Source organism: Garra rufa, chromosome 1 (genome assembly GCF_049309525.1).
Source record: "Garra rufa chromosome 1, GarRuf1.0, whole genome shotgun sequence".
In the NCBI taxonomy this organism is placed as follows: domain Eukaryota; kingdom Metazoa; phylum Chordata; class Actinopteri; order Cypriniformes; family Cyprinidae; genus Garra; species Garra rufa.
Window position 1 is genome coordinate 62,578,541 of NC_133361.1, and position 18,445 is coordinate 62,596,985.

The following is an 18,445-nucleotide window of genomic DNA, read 5'->3' on the forward strand; positions in this document are numbered from 1 at the left end:
CGTCGGCGTTGTTGTTGCTGGAGCCAGGGCGATGGCGCACATCGAAGTGGAAGTCCTGGAGTGAGAGGAACCACCTCGTAACCCGGGCGTTCGTGTCCTTGGCCCGGGCCATCCACTGTAGCGGGGCGTGATCTGTAAGGAGAGTAAAGTGGCGACCCAACAGATAATACCTCAACTCCAGGACTGCCCACTTGATGGCGAGAGCTTCCTTCTCTACAGCTGCGTAGTTTCTCTCGGCCTTGGACAGCTTCCGGCTGATGTAGACGACCGGATGCTCCTCTCCCTCCTGGATCTGGGAGAGCACGGCCCCCAGTCCCGTGTCTGAAGCATCGGTCTGGAGCAGGAAGGGACAGTTGAAGTCCGGAGCGCGCAGAACGGGTTCGGTGGTTAGGGCCTGCTTGACACGTTCGAAGGCCCGCTCGGCATCCTCACTCCAGTGGACCCGTTCTGGCAGTCCCTTCCTGGTCAGGTCCGTCAGAGGGGCTGCTATAGAGGAAAACTGGGGGATGAAGCACCGATAGTATCCCGCCAACCCCAGGAAGGCACGTACCTGGGTTTTGCTGAGGGGCCTCGGGGCGTCCAATATTGCCTTCACCTTATTTTCCTGAGGCCTAACGAGTCCTCGCCCCACGGTGAAACCCAGGTACCTTGCTTCGCTCATCGCTAGGTGGCATTTGCGGGGGTTGGCGGTTAGGCCCGCCCGACGTAGCTCGGACAGCACCCTGCGGAGGCGCTCTAAATGGTCCTCCCATGCCTCCGAGTGGATAACCACGTCGTCCAAGTAGGCCGCTGCGTAGGATTGGTGGGGGCGGAGGATTACGTCCATTAGGCGTTGAAATGTCGCTGGGGCTCCGTGCAGGCCGAAGGGAAGGGTCCGGTACTGCCAGTGCCCGGAAAGGGGTTGAGAAGGCGGTCTTGGGCCTGGCCTCCGGCGAGAGGGGGACTTGCCAGTACCCCTTCGTGAGGTCTAGCGTGGTGATGTACCGGGCCCTTCCCAGGCGTTCCAACAGCTCGTCCACTCGGGGCATGGGGTAGCTGTCGAAGTCTGAGACCTCATTTAGGCGCCGGTAGTCGTTGCAGAACCGCAAGGTGCCGTCCGGTTTTGGGACCAGGACTATCGGGCTGGACCATGGGCTCCGTGATGGCTCGATGACCCCCAGTTTCAGCATCTTTTGTACTTCCTCCTCTATAGCGTGCCGGCGGGACTCTGGGACTCTGTAGGGCCGTTGCCGGACGATGACGCCGGGAGGGGTGCGGATGTCGTGCTGGAGGACATCAGTCTGGCCGGGGGTGTCCGAGAAGACATCCTGGAACTGACCGACCAGGTGCCGCAGCTCCGCCTTCTGGGCGGCAGAGAGGTTGGGGTTGGTGTCGACAACCGCAGGCTCTTGGACGGTGAGTGCGGCCACGTGGTCCTGGTCCCCAACCCATTTCTTCAGCAGGTTAATGTGGTAAAGCTGGACCGGTTGTCTGCGGCCGGGCCGCCTTACCCTATAGTTGACCGGGCCGACTCGTTCTTCCACGGTGTAGGGGCCCTGCCACTGGGCCAGGAATTTGCAGGCGGCATTGGGGACCAAGACCATCACTCGGTCTCCTGGCTGGAACTCCCGCGGTTGGGCCGCCCGGTTGTAAAGGCGTTGCTGGGCTTGCTGGGACTTCACCAGGTGCTCCCGGACTAATGGCATGACCCGGTCGATCTTCTCCCGCATGTCCCGAACGTGTTCCACTTCGGTCCGGTAGGGTGCCGGCTGCTGCTCCCAGGCCTCTCGGGCCACGTCGAGGAGGCCCCTTGGTTGTCGTCCGAAGAGGAGCTCAAACGGGGTGAAGCCCGTGGACGCTTGGGGAACTTCTCGGACGCCGAATAGTACGTAGGGGAGGAGGAGGTCCCAGTCCTTTCTATCCTCGGCCGTCACTCTCCGCAGCATTTGCTTCAGCGTTTGATTGAACCTCTCGACGAGCCCGTCGGTCTGAGGATGGTAGACGGAAGTTCTTAGCTGTCTCACCTTCAGCAGCCGGCAGAGGTCAGCCATTAGCCGGGACATGAATGGGGTTCCCTGGTCGGTCAGGATCTCCGACGGCAGGCCCACCCGGCTGAAGAGCAGGAATAGTTCCCGAGCGATGTTTTTGGCGGTGGCTTTCCTGAGGGGGACTGCTTCGGGGTACCGGGTGGCGTAATCCAGTATCACCAGGATGTGCTCGTGGCCCCGACCAGACTTTGGCAACGGCCCTATGAGGTCCATCCCGATCCGCTCAAAGGGCACCCCTATGATGGGTAACGGAACGAGCGGGCTGGGGGGAGGTTTCCGGGGTGACGTCCGTTGGCACCTAGGGCAGGCCTGGCAGAACCTCTTTACTTCGGCCTCTAGGCCTGGCCAATGGAACCTGTCGCGGATGCGCTGGATCGTATTCTGGGCGCCGAGGTGGCCCGCCATAGGGTGTGCATGGGCCAGTTCAATCACCGTCTCCGTCTTGTCCTTAGGCACGACCAGAAGATGTTTAACCTCCCCCCGCCGGTCGGCGACACAGTACAGCAGACCGTTCCGGACGATGAAGTATGGGAGAGGGTGAGGAGCCGGTAGAATTTCCTGGTCCTCGAGGAGGCGTACCTGCCGCCAGCAGTGTTTTAAGCGGTCGTCCTCCTTTTGGGCCTTCCCGAAATCTCCTCCTCCGGTGACCTGTTGAAACACGTTGTGGAAGAGGTTAGCATTACTGGGGGCGGACTCACCCTCTCTCCCACTGTCCAGCGACATCAGGGCGGCGTGGCTCTCAGACCCCCGCGACTGTTGATGGCGTGGACGCCGACGCTGGCGAGCAGGCTGTGTGGCAGTGGCGAGAGCGGCTTCCAACCCCGGCCAGTCACGTCCAAGCAGCAGGGGGACGGGGAGGTCTTTCAGGATTCCAACCTCCACAGTCCAGGTTTCTCCTCCTTTATGAAAGGTAAGTACATTAGTGGGTACCTGTCGTGTGTCGCCATGGACACAAGTAATGGGCATCGTTGACTTGGAGTGTGGCCGGGGGGCGAGCGTACTGGGCCTTGCGAGGGAAACCGCGCTGCCGGAATCCAGTAAAGCCCGGTACTGGCGGCCCTGGATCTTCACCGGAGTCGTGGGCGCTCCTCTGGGGGCTCTCTGGTGCACCACACAGCCTGCCATCCAAGCCTTGATGGGAGGTGAGGAGGGTTCAGTGGCCATCGGCTCGTCGCGGGGGCTGGGGGGTCTGCGTACTGGCCGCGGGGTGCCCTCTGGCGGTCGTCGCTCCTGGTTCACCCTCCGGGGGAAAGGCGGCGCTCGCTCCCCAGCGTCCCGGTAGGTAGCGTCCGCCAGTTCCACAGCCTCAATCAGGTCCGCGATGGTTCTGGGTCCCCTCATCCCGGCCGCCTGCCTCATCGAGCGGGGGAGCGCCCTCAGCATGCGGTCGACTACTACCCTTTCCACAACTTGAGTAGGGGATGGCGAGTTTTCCAAGAGCCAATGTTCGGCCAACCGCATCAGATCGGCCGCTTGAGTACGCACCGGCAACCGTGCTTTAAATTCCCAATCATGAAACCGCTGTGCAGCGGCGGTCGCTGAGAGTCCCAGACGACCTAAAATTTCTCTTTTTAACTCATTGTAATTATTTTGTGAGGACGCCGACAAAGAAAAATATGCCCGTTGGGCTTCACCCGACAGCAACGGTGCCAGTGCAGTAGCCCAACTACCTCTCGCCCAACCTTCTGTGTGGGCTACGGTCTCAAACATTTTGAGATAGGCCTCAATATCATCATCTGCGGTTAACTTGGGTAATAGTCGAGCCGCGGTGACGCGCGGGTCGGGAAGAGGGACGTTCTGAGCCGCTGGAAGGCGCATTTCTGACAGATATCCTTGGATTTGGCCATGTTGTTCAGTCAGCAGCTCAAAACATTGTTGCTGGCGGACGCTAACCTCCGTCAGCTGTTTCACCAATTCCTCCATGCCGCTGGGGAGGCGCTCGCCTGAAAAAAAGAAACCGGAAGTTAGTGGTGTGGGAAGATGGCGACGTAAACAAAGGGCTGTCTTCCTCGCGGCTGTTCTCGCCCGTGATCTTGCCCGCATTCTCCACCACCTTGTGGCCGGGCGGAGAACAGCACGACAGGACAAAGACTTTGGTGAGCCCCGGAGGGTGAGTTTATTAAATAAAAAGGTGAGAATTGTACGGGTGAGTAGGCAGTCGGCGTCGTGGGTGCTCGGTGTGGGTGCTCTTCTCCTTCAGGGGTGCTCCTCGTGATTGTGGCCGGTGAGGGATGAGTGCAGGAAGTGCGGTCGTCCCAGTGGAAGTGGACCCAAGCAGCGGGGAGCCAATCGTCACGGCGAATCTGCGAGGTAAGCAACAGAGAAAGCATGTAAGTGCCGAGCTTCAGTGGAGATCGTTCTCACTTGTGTGTCCTGAGCAGTCTGCTTATAAAGGGGTGGCTTCCGGTGACGATTGGCTCTGTGCTGATGGATCCCAGGTGCTGGTCGTGTGTTGCCAGGGCGACGCTGATTGTAGCTCGGGACTCCCGCCACAATATATATATATATATACACCGCGTTCCAAATTATTATGCAAATTGGATGTAAGTATCATAAACATACATTTTTTAGTTTTTCAATTAAACTCACGGATGGTATTGTGTCTAATGGCTCTTTGGACCACTGAAATAAATCTCAGACACCTGTGATAAATAATTTGCAAGATGAGCCCAATTAAAGGAAAAGTACTTAAAAAGGACGTTCCACATTATTAAGCAGGCGACAGGATTCAAGCAATATGGGAATGAAAATGGATCTCTCTGCTGCCGAAAAGCCTCAAATAGTGCAATGCCTTGGACAAGGTATGAACACATTAGATATTTCACAAAAACTTAAGTGTGATCATTGTTCTGTGAAGAGATTTGTGGCTGATTCAGAGCACAGATGGGTTTGTGCAGGTAAAGGCAGAATGAGGAAGGTTTCTGCCAGACAAATTCATCGGATTAAGAGAGCAGCTGCTAAAATGCCATTACAAAGCAGCAAACAGGTATTTGAAGCTGCTGGTGCCTCTGGAGTCCCACAAACCTCAAGATGTAGGATCCTCCAGAGGCTTGCAGTTGTGCATAAACCTACTATTCGGCCACCCCTAACCAATGCTCACAAGCAGAAATGGTTGCAGTGGGCCCAGACATACATCAAGACTAATTTTCAAACAGTCTTGTTTACTGATGAGTGTCGTGCATCCCTGAATGTTCCTAATGGATGGAGTAGTGGATGATCCATGTCCCAACAAGGCTGCGACTTCAACAAGGAGGTGGTGGAGTCATGTTTTGGGCGGAATCATAGGGAGAGAGCTGGTAGGCCCCTTTAGGGTCCCTGAAAGTGTGAAAATTACCTCGGCAAAGTATGTCGATTTTTTGACTGACCGTTTTCTTCCATGGAACAAAAAAAGAACCATGCCTTCCGTAGCAAAATCATCTTCACGCATGACAACGCACCATCTCATGCTGCAAAGAATACATCTGTGTCATTGGCTGCTATGGGCATAAAAGATGAGAAACTCATGGTGTGGCCACCATCCTCCCCTGACCTCAACCAGATTGAGAACCTTTGGAGCATCCTCAAGCAAAAGATCTTTGAGGGTGGGAGGCAGTTTGCATCAAAACAGAAGCTCTGGGAAGCTATTCTGACATCCTGCAAACAAATTAAAGCAGAAACTCTCCAAAAACTCACAAGTTCAATGGATGCAAGAATTGTGAAGGTGATATCAAAGAAGGGGTCCTATGTTAAGTTGTTACTTGCCCTGTTAGGATGTTTTTGATTGAAATAGCTTTTGATTTCAGTAAATATGACCACCCAATGCTGCAAATTCAGCAAATGCCTGTTTTCAGTTCTTTACAACCTATAAAATGTTTTAACTCTGTTGTGCATAATAATTTGGAACAGTGCATTTTCAGTTTTTTATTTTTGAAATAAATACTGTGATCATTAGGAGGTTTGTTCAATAAAATTCGAATTATACCCGAATGGTTGATTACTTGAAAATTATACTGACTGTCATTTGCATTGACTAATTATAAAAATCAGGGAAAGATACCATTTGCATAATAATTTGGAACGCGGTGTATATATATATATATATATATATATATATATATACACATTTTATTTTATGTTAAAAACAGTCCAGGTACCAGGCCATCAGACTTGAATTTGTTCTCATCATCGGCCCAGCCCCAGAGTCTTTATTATTTGGGGGAGGGGGTAGGTGGCTGTCTGACAGTGAGGAGAGAAAGAGAAGAGATACTAAGTACCCGCTCTAGATTTTTGCTGACCACGCCTGCGCTGGATCGTCTCCCTTAGATACTCTCTCTTATGTTCCCTCGAGAACAGAGCGCATGTGCTCTTCACCCAAACACATAACGCATAGGTCGTGTGCGTCATCTGGTGCCAGATATCACTGACGGTCCGCACACTTCCTAAAATGCTTTCCTACAGACATCGTTCTTACCAAATCATGCCTAGAACAAACGACTCTGATGACAAAGAAGAGGATGACGTGTTCCACAGGTGCCCTTTTATCCCGACAGTCGCCTTATTGGTTACGTCATACGCTGCCACCTGCCAGTATCAAGTTCATTGTCGTTTTTTCATTCATGCTTCAGAACCGGTCAAGCTGAAGGCAGTTCCCCAAGTGGCCTCCAGAGGACGCAGCGCGAGTTCCCTTTCGAAAGGGAACACCCAATTGACGCTACAGTTTTTAGAGAAAACAAAAGGAAAATTGTAATTTTAAATTAGCTAGACATAAATTTCAAGTTGTTATATTTATAATGATATATGACAATTGATGCTGACTGCTAGAATAGGTCTAAAAACAAAAAACAAAGAAATGTACAGGTGCCTCCAGTGCCCAAAAATGTTAAGGGTTAAACTGGAAACCAGAGTACAAAGTTTACAAAATGTATTTTTGTAATAAATAAGTACCAAAACCTCAAACAAGGGAAAAAAACAAAAACAAAAAAAAAACAATGTCAGCTCTAAAATATTGATAAATTGGACACACTGCTTGATTGAGATATAATTATATAATTTTGTTGTAAAGGTGCTTTTAAAATCTAAAAAGAAAAGAAAAAAATCTTTTACAAAATGTTCAACTTTGGCAAACATGATCCTTATGTCAGAGGAGGTGATGGATGAGTTCGAAAGAGAGTACAACATCAGATCAAAAGAGGGTAGATGGAGACACTTATGTGCTATGAGAATATTAAAGTACAGCAATCACATTTGACAGAAGTTGTGTTAGAGATTTGATGACTTCTGAGTTTGCATTCACAAACGCAAAACATAAATTATGCCTTTTAACCAGATTCCCCCCTTTTTCAGCTTGACATGCTGTAATCTTACTGATCAGCACTGTGGGATTTTGGCTTCAGCTCTACAATCACCAAACTCCCCCCTAAGAGAGCTGGACCTGAGTAACAATGACTTGAAGGATTCAGGAGTAAAGCTGCTCTGTGCTGGACTGGAGAGTCCAAACTGTCCACTCAACATACTGAGGTTTGTGTTTCACAATAATTAGATCATAATGTTAATATTAATTCATTTTGACTATAGATGTAAATGTGTCATGACTATGATTAGCAAATAATTATGGTTGTGGTTATAAGTTTACAAACACCTTCTAAAACATGCAAAATGTTAATAATTGAAACAAAATAAGACGGATAATAAAATACACTTTTTTCTTTAATACTGCCCAGAGTAAGCTATTTCATATCACAAATGTAATATAACTAAATAACTAACTATTGAATTTACATCTAATTATCCAGCTCAGATGTTTATATTTAGTGGTGGGTCATGTTTAGAGCACTAATGTATATTAAATATTTCTATAAAAGCTTAAAACAAACTTTTAAGGTTTCATGAACTTTTAATAACACCATATTGTTCTAGAATCTGTCACCATTCACACACACACACCCCTATAGCTGTCCATCATTTCCGATGATGACGCTTGCTTCGGGATTGGGGGGGGGGGGTCAACGACGTTGCCGTTGATGCCACTTCTCGTGGGCATTGAGGCCGATCCTTGAGCCGCACACTCGTCCGCAGGTGGTACAGGGGAAACCAGAGGACAGAGGAGCCCCAACTGCCCTCTGGTGTCTTTGTCTGCGTCTCTCGGCTCTCCGCTGTTGGTCTCTGTCGTGGATTTGTGAAACTGCTTGGGCACAGGTAACCTGCCAGGCTGATCTGTCCTGTGCCAGAGCTTCAAGCTGCATAGGATTGATGTTTGAATGCTTTAAGAGTCCCTTAATGTGGTCCTTATAGCGCTTCTTTTGTCCACCAGCTGCTCGTTTGAGTCCTTGTAGTTGGCCGTAGAGGACTTGGCGAGGCAAGCGGTGGTCCGGCATACGGATGGTGTTCCCTATCCACCGTAGGTGTTTCTTAGCCACAGCAGCTTCCATGCAGATAGAGTTAGTGCTCTGTAAGATTTCCGCATGTTGGACTCGGTCCATCCAGGAGAGGCCGAGGATCTTCTGGAGGCAACGGATGTGGAAGGATTGCAAGAGTGGGATATGTCGGCTGTATGGAGTCCATGTTTCCGCCCCATAAAGCAGGGTGGAGACACACACGGCATTATAAACAGCAACCTTGGTGCTGACCTTTAGGTTTCGGTTTTCAAAAACCCTGGTACGAAGGCGACCAAATGATGAAGATGCTTTTTTGATTCGAGTGTGTATTTCCATATCAAGGGAGGAGAAAGAGGACAAAGTTGAACCAAGGTAAGTGAACTGATCTACATTTTTAAGTGGGACACCGTTAATATGGAAGCTGGGGGGTGGAGAGGTTTGAGAGAAGATTTGGGAAATAACTTCAGTTTTTTTAATGTTAACCTGAAGACCAAAGGATTGGTAAAGACTGGCTATTGTGTTGAGGGCGTGCTGCATAGATTCAGGACTTTGTGCTAGAATCGCGCAGTCATCAGCATATTGTAGTTCAGCTATACAGCAGGATTTGATCTTTGTGTAGGCCTGCAACCTCCGGATGTTAAAAAGGCTTCCATCAAGGCGGTATTCAAAAACAACACCGTCCTTGTGTCCTAAGGCACAGTGAAAAAGATGAGTGATGGCAGAGAGAAGGAGATTGAAAAGGACTGGGGCCAAGACACAGCCCTGCTTCACCCCAACATTAACATTAAAGAACTCTGACTGAAGTTCTCCTGTGGTGACTCTGGCTTGCATCCCATTGTGCAGCTGCTGTAGAATGTTGAGGAACTTGGGTGGTACCCCAAGTTTGAAAAGCTGTTTCCAGAGCATCTCACGGTTGATAGTGTCGAATGCTTTGCTGAGGTCAATGAAGGCTATGTAGAGGTCTGTACACTGCTCTCTGCTTTTTTATAGCAACTGCCTTAAGACAAAAATCATGTCAATGGTGGATCTAGTCTTCCGGAAGCCACATTGCGTTTCCGGGAGTGCAGCTTCCGAGATGTACTTAACTAGCCTATTGAGCATGATTTTTGCCAGAACTTTCCCTGCGATGGAGAGGAGGGAGATTCTGCGGCTGTTACCACACACGGCTCTGTCCCCTTTTTGTTTGTAGATGACGGCAATATTGGCATCCTTCCAGTCTTGTGGGAGGATCTCACATTCCCAGATGTGACAAATGAGGAGGTACCCTCCATGTTTGAAGACCTCTGCTGGAATGCCATCTGGTCCAGCACTTTTATTGTTTTTAAGACTTGCAATGGCTTGGCGTGTCTCAAGGAACTGAGGGGGATTATTGAGATGTGTGACTGGTGGTAAGTTGGGGATGTTATCCAGGATAGAAATGTCAACAGGGTTATTGCGGTTGAGGAGAGTCTCAAAATAGTTTGCCCAGCGGGCAAGGATCTCATGGCGGCCCTTGAGAAGAGTCGAGCCATCAGCTGAACGAACTGGAGCAATCGCTTTCTTCCTAGGGCCGTAGAGAGTTTTGATGGCATCATAGAAGCCCTGTGAGTTGTTGCAATCTGCCATGCGCTGTATCTCTTCTGCCTTCTTCACCCACCAAGTGTCCTCCATGATCCGGAGGGCACGCTGGATTTTAGATCTTGCTGCATTAAAGGTGGCTTTCAAGGTAGGAGATCCAGGACAGGACAGGAGAGTTTTATGGGCATCATGTTTTATTTTAAGGAGTGTCTGTATCTCAGCCGAATTGCTGTCAAACCAGTCCTGGTGGTGTTTCCTCGACTGGCCCAAGCTGCACTGTAGATGGCTTGGCGCAGCGTTGGCCAGTCAGCTGATTCCTCAGGGATCTTTCTGAGGTTACCAGCGAGGAGCTGTCGAAGAAGGTCTCGTGAGGTGGGGCTATTGAGTGCTGAGTAATTGATTTTTTGTTTTGGGGCTGTCCTCTGACCACGGGGTCTAATACTCATGAGGAGTTTGGATCTGACCATACGGTGGTCAGTCCAACACTCTGCTCCGCGCATGACTCGAGTGGAGAGGACATCTTTCCGGTCATTTTGACGGACTATTATGTAGTCTAGGAGGTGCCAATGTTTTGAGCGTGGGTGCTTCCACGTGGTTTTGAATCTGTTCTTCATCTGGAATATGGTGTTGGTGATGACCAGTTGGTGTTCTGCACAGAGAGAAAGGAGCCGGAGGCCGTTGTCATTCATCTTTCCAACTCCGTGTCGGCCAATTACCTTATCCCATACCAGGTGCTCCATGCCCACTCTGGCATTAAAATCTCCCAAGAGGATGAGTTTGTCTATGGCTGGTGCTTGTCTTATGGCAGAGTCGAGGGCAAGGTAAAAGTCCTCTTTGATGTTAGACTCGGCAGCAAGCGTTGGTGCATAGGCACTAATGAGGGTGGCAAAGCATCCTTTTGCAAGGGGGATGCGCCAGGTCATAAGCCTCTCATTGATGCCGACAGGGGATTCAGGGATATGCTGCAGCAGTTTGGACTTTACTGCAAAGCCAACTCCATGGATCCGGCAAGTGCCTTCGGGGACCCCTTTCCAGAAGAAAGTGTACCCTGCACCAACCTCCGTCAGGGAGTCCTCTCCATGAAGTCTGGTCTCACTGAGGGCTGCAACATCAATGTTGTATCTTGCTAGCTCTAGGGCCACAAGGGCTGTTCTACGATGAGGCTTGTCAGGTGTTTTAGCCAGGTCCAACAAGGTGCGGACATTCCATGAAGCAATGCTCTGGTGTTTATTTCTTTCTTTCTTTTTTCGACCGCATGGTGGGATGCTCCGGCGGTTGCGGTTTACCGCCCGGAGTGAATGGGGCAGACATTTTTTGAACCACCTTTTCCAGGTCCTTCCCCATCTCAGGGGTGAGCAGCGTGGAACTGCTCAGTCGCAATAGAAGCTGCCGAGGCAATGTGCTGCTCCGTCCCACAATTGCAACGACCATCACTCCATTGCCGGTTGTGTGCATGGTTTGGCTAGGCACTCCTAGCCACATCCTTGGCCTGTGCCTGCCACCATTCCACATCGCCACAGGACTTGTAGGTGGGGGGGGGGGGAAGAACCAGCAACAAACACCACCAAGTATTTTCTTGAAGTATCCCCTAATGTAGAGCAGAGGTTCCCAACCACATTCTTGGAGGCCCCCCAACGCTGCATCTTTTCCATGTCACCTTAATCAAACACACCTGATTCAGATCATCAGTTCATTAGTAGAGAGTCCAAGACCTGAAATGTGTGTTAGACAAAGGAGAGATGCAAAATGCAGTTTTGGGGGGCCTCCAGGAACTTGGTTGGGAATCACTGGTTTACGGTGTGTTCACACAGGGCGGCAGCGTCAACACTTCACATTGACTTTGAATGGGTGACGTCAAGCGTTGCCGAACAGAATTGTGGAATCGTCGCCGGTGCTTCACTGGCGTTACTCGCAGCAGAAGTTGAGAATTTTTCAACTTCTGCCGCGAACAACGCCAGTGAAGCGCCGCCGACGGAAAGCGTCAGCCAATCAGCATCGCTCTATGCAAATTTCATTGGCTGACGCTGCTATGACCATGGTGTCAGCCATGCCTTCCGTCAAGCGTTGACGCTGCCGCCCCGTGTTAACACACCGTTAGAGCTAAGCAAGGATGTGTTGATTTAGGTTTAATTTTAAATCAAGTTGTGTTGCACCACTTTATTTTTAAAACGCAAATTAACAAATTAGGGATTAGAATTTTAACCTGTAATCAAAACCTCCATCTACAATTAATTTTCTCCACCATGATAGATTCATCACTTTAATAGCAACAATGTTATATACCGTATTTTTCTTGATTGATTACCAGAAACTTTCTCTCTCTCTCTGACAATTAGCTCTTGTCGATGAAGTAAATACATTTGTAATATATCAGTTTTTATAAACTGACACATTATTATTATATTAGATGGCTGATCAAGCAAGAAACATTAATGCAGCATGTATGAATTTCATAAGCCTAGAAATATATTTTTTATATTAATAATAATATGGCAACATAGCTTATGACAAAATTGAGATATGAGAAAACAACTGTTATGATTCACGGAGTGACAATCTCTGCTTATGACAGCACCGCCCTGTCTGTTTGACTTTCGCCCAGCAGCCAGGCGTGGAACGGACACAACAGCAATCGCTGGTGCATCACCTCATCATTAATTGCCTCCTGCCTTTTCTTTGTATGACAATAAGATGATTCTGTTGATTTTCTTTATTTTACAAAAGCACAAAGTTTTGTTGATATGGTGAGCATACACAAATAAAAGTATACCCTTTACATATTCAAATTATGTATTAGTTTTATTTGTCGCTGGATCAAAAGAGGGTAGATGGAGACTGTTATGTGCTGTGAGGAACTGCAGAAAAGCTCTGTAAGTTTAAAAAATATTAAAGTACAGTGATGAAATTTGACAGAATTTGTGTTAGAGATTTGATGACTATTTTCTGGGTTTGCGTTCACAAAACATACATTATGCCTAACCAAAGAAATTTTTTTCAGATTGGCACACTGTAATCTCACTGATCAACACTGTGAGCCTATAGCTTCAGCTCTACAATCAACAAACTCCTCCCTCAGAGACCTGGACCTGAGTGACAATGACTTGAGAGATTCAGGAGTGGAGGTGCTCTGTGCTGGACTGGAGAGTCTAAACTGTTCACTCAACATACTGAGGTTTGTGTTTCACAATAATTAAATCAAAATCTTAATTTATTTTGACTATACAGTATCTCACAAAAGTGAGTACACCCCTCACGTTTCAGCAAAAAAATTGGTATCTCTTTTCAAGGGACAATACTATAGAAATATAGAAACTTTGATAGATTTGAGAGTAGTCAATGTGCAGCTTATATAGCAGTATAGCTTTACTGTATCCTGAAAAAAACATACAGCCATTTTTGTCAAAATAGCTGGCAACAAAAGTGAGTACACCCTGTGAACTTGTCAAAACTTTGTCAATATTTTGTGTTAGCACCATTGTTATCTAGCACTGTCTTAATCCTGCTTGGCTCTTCCACTTCTCCATAATTACATCACAGAGCTGCTGGATGTTAAGCACATGGTGCTTCTCCACCATCCACCTGAGGATGCCCTACAGATGCTCAATATGGTTCAGGTCTGGAGATATATTTGGACATTCCATCATCTTATTCTTCATCTTCCTCAGCAAGGCAGCTATCATCTTGGTGGTGTGTTTGGGACCATTATCATGTTGGAAAACTGCTGTTCGGCCCAATTTCTGAGGGGAAGGCATCATGTTCTGCTTCAGAATGTACAGTACATAATGGAATCCATGTTTCCCTCAGTGAACTGCAGCTCCCCAGTACCAGCAGCACTCATGCAGCCCCAGACCATGATGCTACCACCAACAATTTTCTTGGTTACTTCTCACCAGGGCATCGTCACACATGCTGGACACCATCTGAGCCAAACAAGTTTATCTTATAGTCTCATCAGACCACAGGACATGGTTCCAGTAATTCTTCAGCAAACTGTTTGTGGGTTTTTTTGTTAGCTAGCTTCAGAAAAGGCTGACCTTTTACTTCTGCAACCTCTAAAGCAATACTGGCAGCACTCATGCATCTCTTTTTTTTGAAGCCAGGTTCTGCACCTGACACACAGAATGAGTACTGAACTTCGTTGATCAACCCTTGCGAGGCCTATTCCGAATGGAACCAGTCTTAGAAAACCTCTATATGATCATGGCCACTGTACTGTAACTCGGTTTCAGGGTGTTACAGAACCTCTTATAGCCTAGGCCATCTTTGTGGAGAGCAACAAATTCTCAAATCCTCTTCTTTCTTTGCCATGAGGTGCCACGTGGAACATCCAGTGGTCAGTATGAGAGAATTGTACTCAAAGCACCAAATTTTAACTCTAATACAAGATACATGTCTTTGTATAATCCTGTCAAGCAGACAAAAAGCCTACCGTGATGAATGGGACATGTGGCTTTGCATAGTTAAACAACATATTGCTGTTAGGGTGTACTCACTTTTGTTGCCAACTATTTTGACAATAATGGCTGTATGTTGAGTTATTTTCGGAGGACAGTAAATCTGTACTGCTATACAAGCTGTATATTGACTATTCAAGTTTATTTTCTATAGTATTGTCCCTTGAGAAGGTATACTAAAATGGTTCCTGAAATGTGAGGGGTGTACTCACTTTTTTGAGATACTGCAGATACTTCATGACTGTGATTAACAAATAATTATGGTTGTGGACGCAGACAAGAGATATAGAAGCTTGATATTTCTACTTTTAAATAAAGTAAGTTTAAAGTAAATCGAAAACAAATATTTTGTGTTAACGTAATCTGTGTGAAACCAATGTGATGTAGAGTTTTGCTGTCAGAGCTAATTATTTTTAATCCGGTCACGTCCACATCACCTCAAGTAAACAAAGCGTGACAATTCATCAAGTTCATCTTGGCTACTGTTCATTTCTGGAAGAATACACACTGAGAGGAATAACAGAATTCACCTCAGAAGAAGAAGACGCACTAAGAGGAATAACACAGAACAACTTTAGGGTTATCGAGTACCTGGTTGAACTTGATGTCAACTGGAAGTCTAGGTATGCGGCATTAGTTAACGTGTTATTCTGACATAAACTTGAACACATTTACTAGCTGTTTTTTTCCCAAACTAGAATTCCTGACTAAAATTTTTGAAATTGAGTGAAACTTTTTGAAAATGATAGGCAATTAATTGTATCTGAATTTCTTACAACACGCTATTACGATTCTCTCAGAAAACAGCCAAGCTCCTAGAGGCATGCCGTGGGTGTAGCTAAAGAGTCACAAGCACTTGCTTGCCAGTTGCCAACAAAACACAAAACACAGAAACTTGATGCAGCTTTACTTACCACCTGCATTTCCAAAACATGACTGGAATCTTTTATTGTTAGGGCCGCTCCATCTTTTAGTATAAAATTATATGCAAATACAGTGTTGAACTGGGCCTTGTTTATAAAACATTCTTCACCAAGCTAGAAGATGAAATACTCCAAGGCACTCGTGAAGTTAAGAGAAAGTTAAGAGAAAAAAAACACGAGTGCAAAAGCTGTACATGCACAGTTTGTTTTTCTGGGGCAGCAACAATTACAATATCTGAAATAGTGGGTGTTTCAACAGGTCTCAGAGAGGTGTTTATTACAAATACAGTGCATTGAGCCAGCAGATTCTAAGGGTCGTAGCTGCCAGTAGAAAGCTTGTGTGTGCTGTCAAGTCCAGGATATGGATCTGTCACTCATCTCAGGTGTAATTAACTATTGGGAAAATGAATAATGTATAATGCATTTAATGGAGTCCAGCCCAACCCAGAAATGTATGCCATCTTACCAATGTTGGGCAAGTTACTTCCAAATTGTAATACATTATATATTGCTAGTTACTGTCTTTTAAAAGTAATTAGTTACGTTACAATATTACTGTCTCTAAATTGTAATGTGTTACACTACTTTTGAGTTACTTTCATCAAAATATCTACCGATTATAAAATGCCAAAATATAAGTTTATTGCTGCTCATTAAAATAAATAGTGCTATAATGTACAAACATTAAACAAAATAAATAGCCTATAGGCTATTGTAAACAGTTTTCAGAACAAAACAAGAATGAAGAACATAAATTGCCTAACAAGCCAAAACGAATTGGAGTAAAAGCGAAACTAAAAGCAAACAAGCCTACCTCCCTCATTCGGCATGAATCCAATTAAATGTGTCCATATTCCTGATGTATTTGAATGCTAAACTATTATGTAAACCAGGATTTGCATTAACGTGCTTAAAAACATCCTCCGCACATGAGCAAATTTGGCCCGAACTCTTATTAAACTACTTTCAAACTACTTTTATTTCTGTCATCTCGGTTTCCATTCCGTGAACTTTAGCACCGCTCACACAAAAATGAACCAACTCACTCAGTCTTTTCCTTTCATTTTGAAAATCTGTTAATTAGGCTATTTTAGTCAAATAATTTTCGCGTAATTCATTCCTTTTTGACTATCATTTAATAAAAACAGATTTTGTCATTTTTAAACGTAATTTTTGTTGCTGCGCTCGTCCGCCGCATTTTTTCTCTTCTCCGACTCTGCAGCTCTCTTCGTTAGTTTAGTTTTAGTGGCACCAGTCCAGGTGTTTCCAGGAGTTACTCGTGCTATTTCTACATAATGGTAGTGTGTCCATCTCCTAAATGTAGAATCCGTCTCTGCAGTCATCTCAACCATCGAATTCCAGCAACAGGAAGATAAACTATTTTACCCGTGTTTTTTTTTTTTTTTTTTTAATTCACAAACTAATTTTAAGTAAAATATGTTGTTACTGAGATTGTAACAAGTAATATTATTGCCCAAATTGTATTAGTAATGTGTTATATTACCGCGTTACAGCAAAAAGTAATATACTACTGTAATATATTACTTTTGTAATGCGTTACTCCCAACACTGCATCTTACATTGCATGCAGTTGCTTAGTGATGAACATGATGCAAGGCAACGACTCACTGCATGATGTAGCCTATTAGAATGCAGTTAAAATGTACCTAAATATGTGAGGGCTTTAAAAAATGGCCTTATATTATGTTTTTATTGACATAGTTAAGCAATCACTAGTCTCGCGTAGCCAGACCTTCAGACTTACGGCTGAAGGTCTGGAATTCATAGCAGCTTTCATTGGCCAAGGCCCGCCCATAAGGCTGTTTGACCGATATGTCAAACAACCAATCACAGTTCGTTCCGTTCAGCATCACGTTTCGATGCGTGGAAATGCATCCACAACTACAGACTGGCGTGCAACAAGTCAGTCATTGAAATAACCAGCATTGAAAGTTAAATAAGAAGGGGAGAACAAGCAGTAAGTCAGTAATTTGTTCGTGAACGTTGCAAAAGCGTATAACAACAATGGCATCTGCATAAGCACCTTTTAGCAAAACGCCGAGTAAATCAGTCTGCGCTTTGTTTCCCGGTGGACCGAAAATAAACGCGACACTCGCGTCTCCCGGAAATCCGATCAAATTCAACTAATAAGATGACGGCTTCGACATTCCTGAAGTATTTCCAGTTAAGTGTACCAAATGCATCAGACGTTTAGCCAACGTTCCATGGGCATGACATCTGAGGCTGAGACTAAGCAATCACACAAGCAAAAGCGTAATTTTCTGAATATCTGCTCGATTGAAGTGAAAATAAAACCTCAGATATATATATATATATATATATATATATATATATATATATATATATATATATAATGCCATAAATGGAAAAGTCATGTGTAACAACGTTAGGACACCCTATGATTACTTGAAATAATTATTTTCTGTATGACTTGTATCAGTTTTTTACATCGGTCTGGAGGAATTTTGGTCCACTATTCTTTACAACATTGCTCCAGTTTATTGAGGTTTGTGAGCATTTGGTTTGGAACAGCACCATAGTGTCTTACTATTCCAATTTAAATTATTGATTAAAATGTAAAAATCAATTTAGAATAGCAGTGTAGAAATTATATTCCTGAAATCATTATTTATATTACTTAAGGGTTTCTTGTTGTTCTTGTTGTTTATCTGATGTCCTCCTCACACAGCAGTTTTTTTAGGGGTGTAACGATATTCCTGAGTCACGATACGGAATGCATCTTGTATCACAATATTTTGAACAAAATTTAAAACATGAAACTTAAATTCGAATAACAGATTTATTTCAAAAAACATTAACAAATTTCAATAAATTTCTTTGATGTACAGCAAGATCACATTTCAAGGTTTAATAAAACCCTTCTGTATTCAAATTAACAACTGAATAGGTCTGTCTGTCACTGAAAAATGGTTAAATTTAACATGAACTTAGAATTAAGAAGCCAAAGACAGAACTTCTTAAAGCAGTCAAATAATATAAAAATAAAAATAAAATAAATGACAAAATACCTTTCTGAAAATCTACATTTTATTATCACTAAATAATGAAATTGTATATACTCTACTTTTCTCATTTGTCCATGACAGGGG

The 18,445-nt window shown here is 45.5% G+C and overlaps 1 protein-coding gene across 1 annotated transcript in view; it reads left to right on the plus strand.

The window, feature by feature from the left end:
* LOC141337880 (uncharacterized) overlaps positions 1-18,445 on the plus strand; it is a 128,380-nt gene that overhangs the window by 79,977 nt on the left and 29,958 nt on the right. The window contains exons 7-8 of the mRNA XM_073843461.1: positions 7,350-7,523; positions 12,936-13,109. Coding sequence (XP_073699562.1) covers positions 7,350-7,523; positions 12,936-13,109 — 348 coding nt within the window. The remainder of the gene's footprint in view (positions 1-7,349; positions 7,524-12,935; positions 13,110-18,445) is intronic.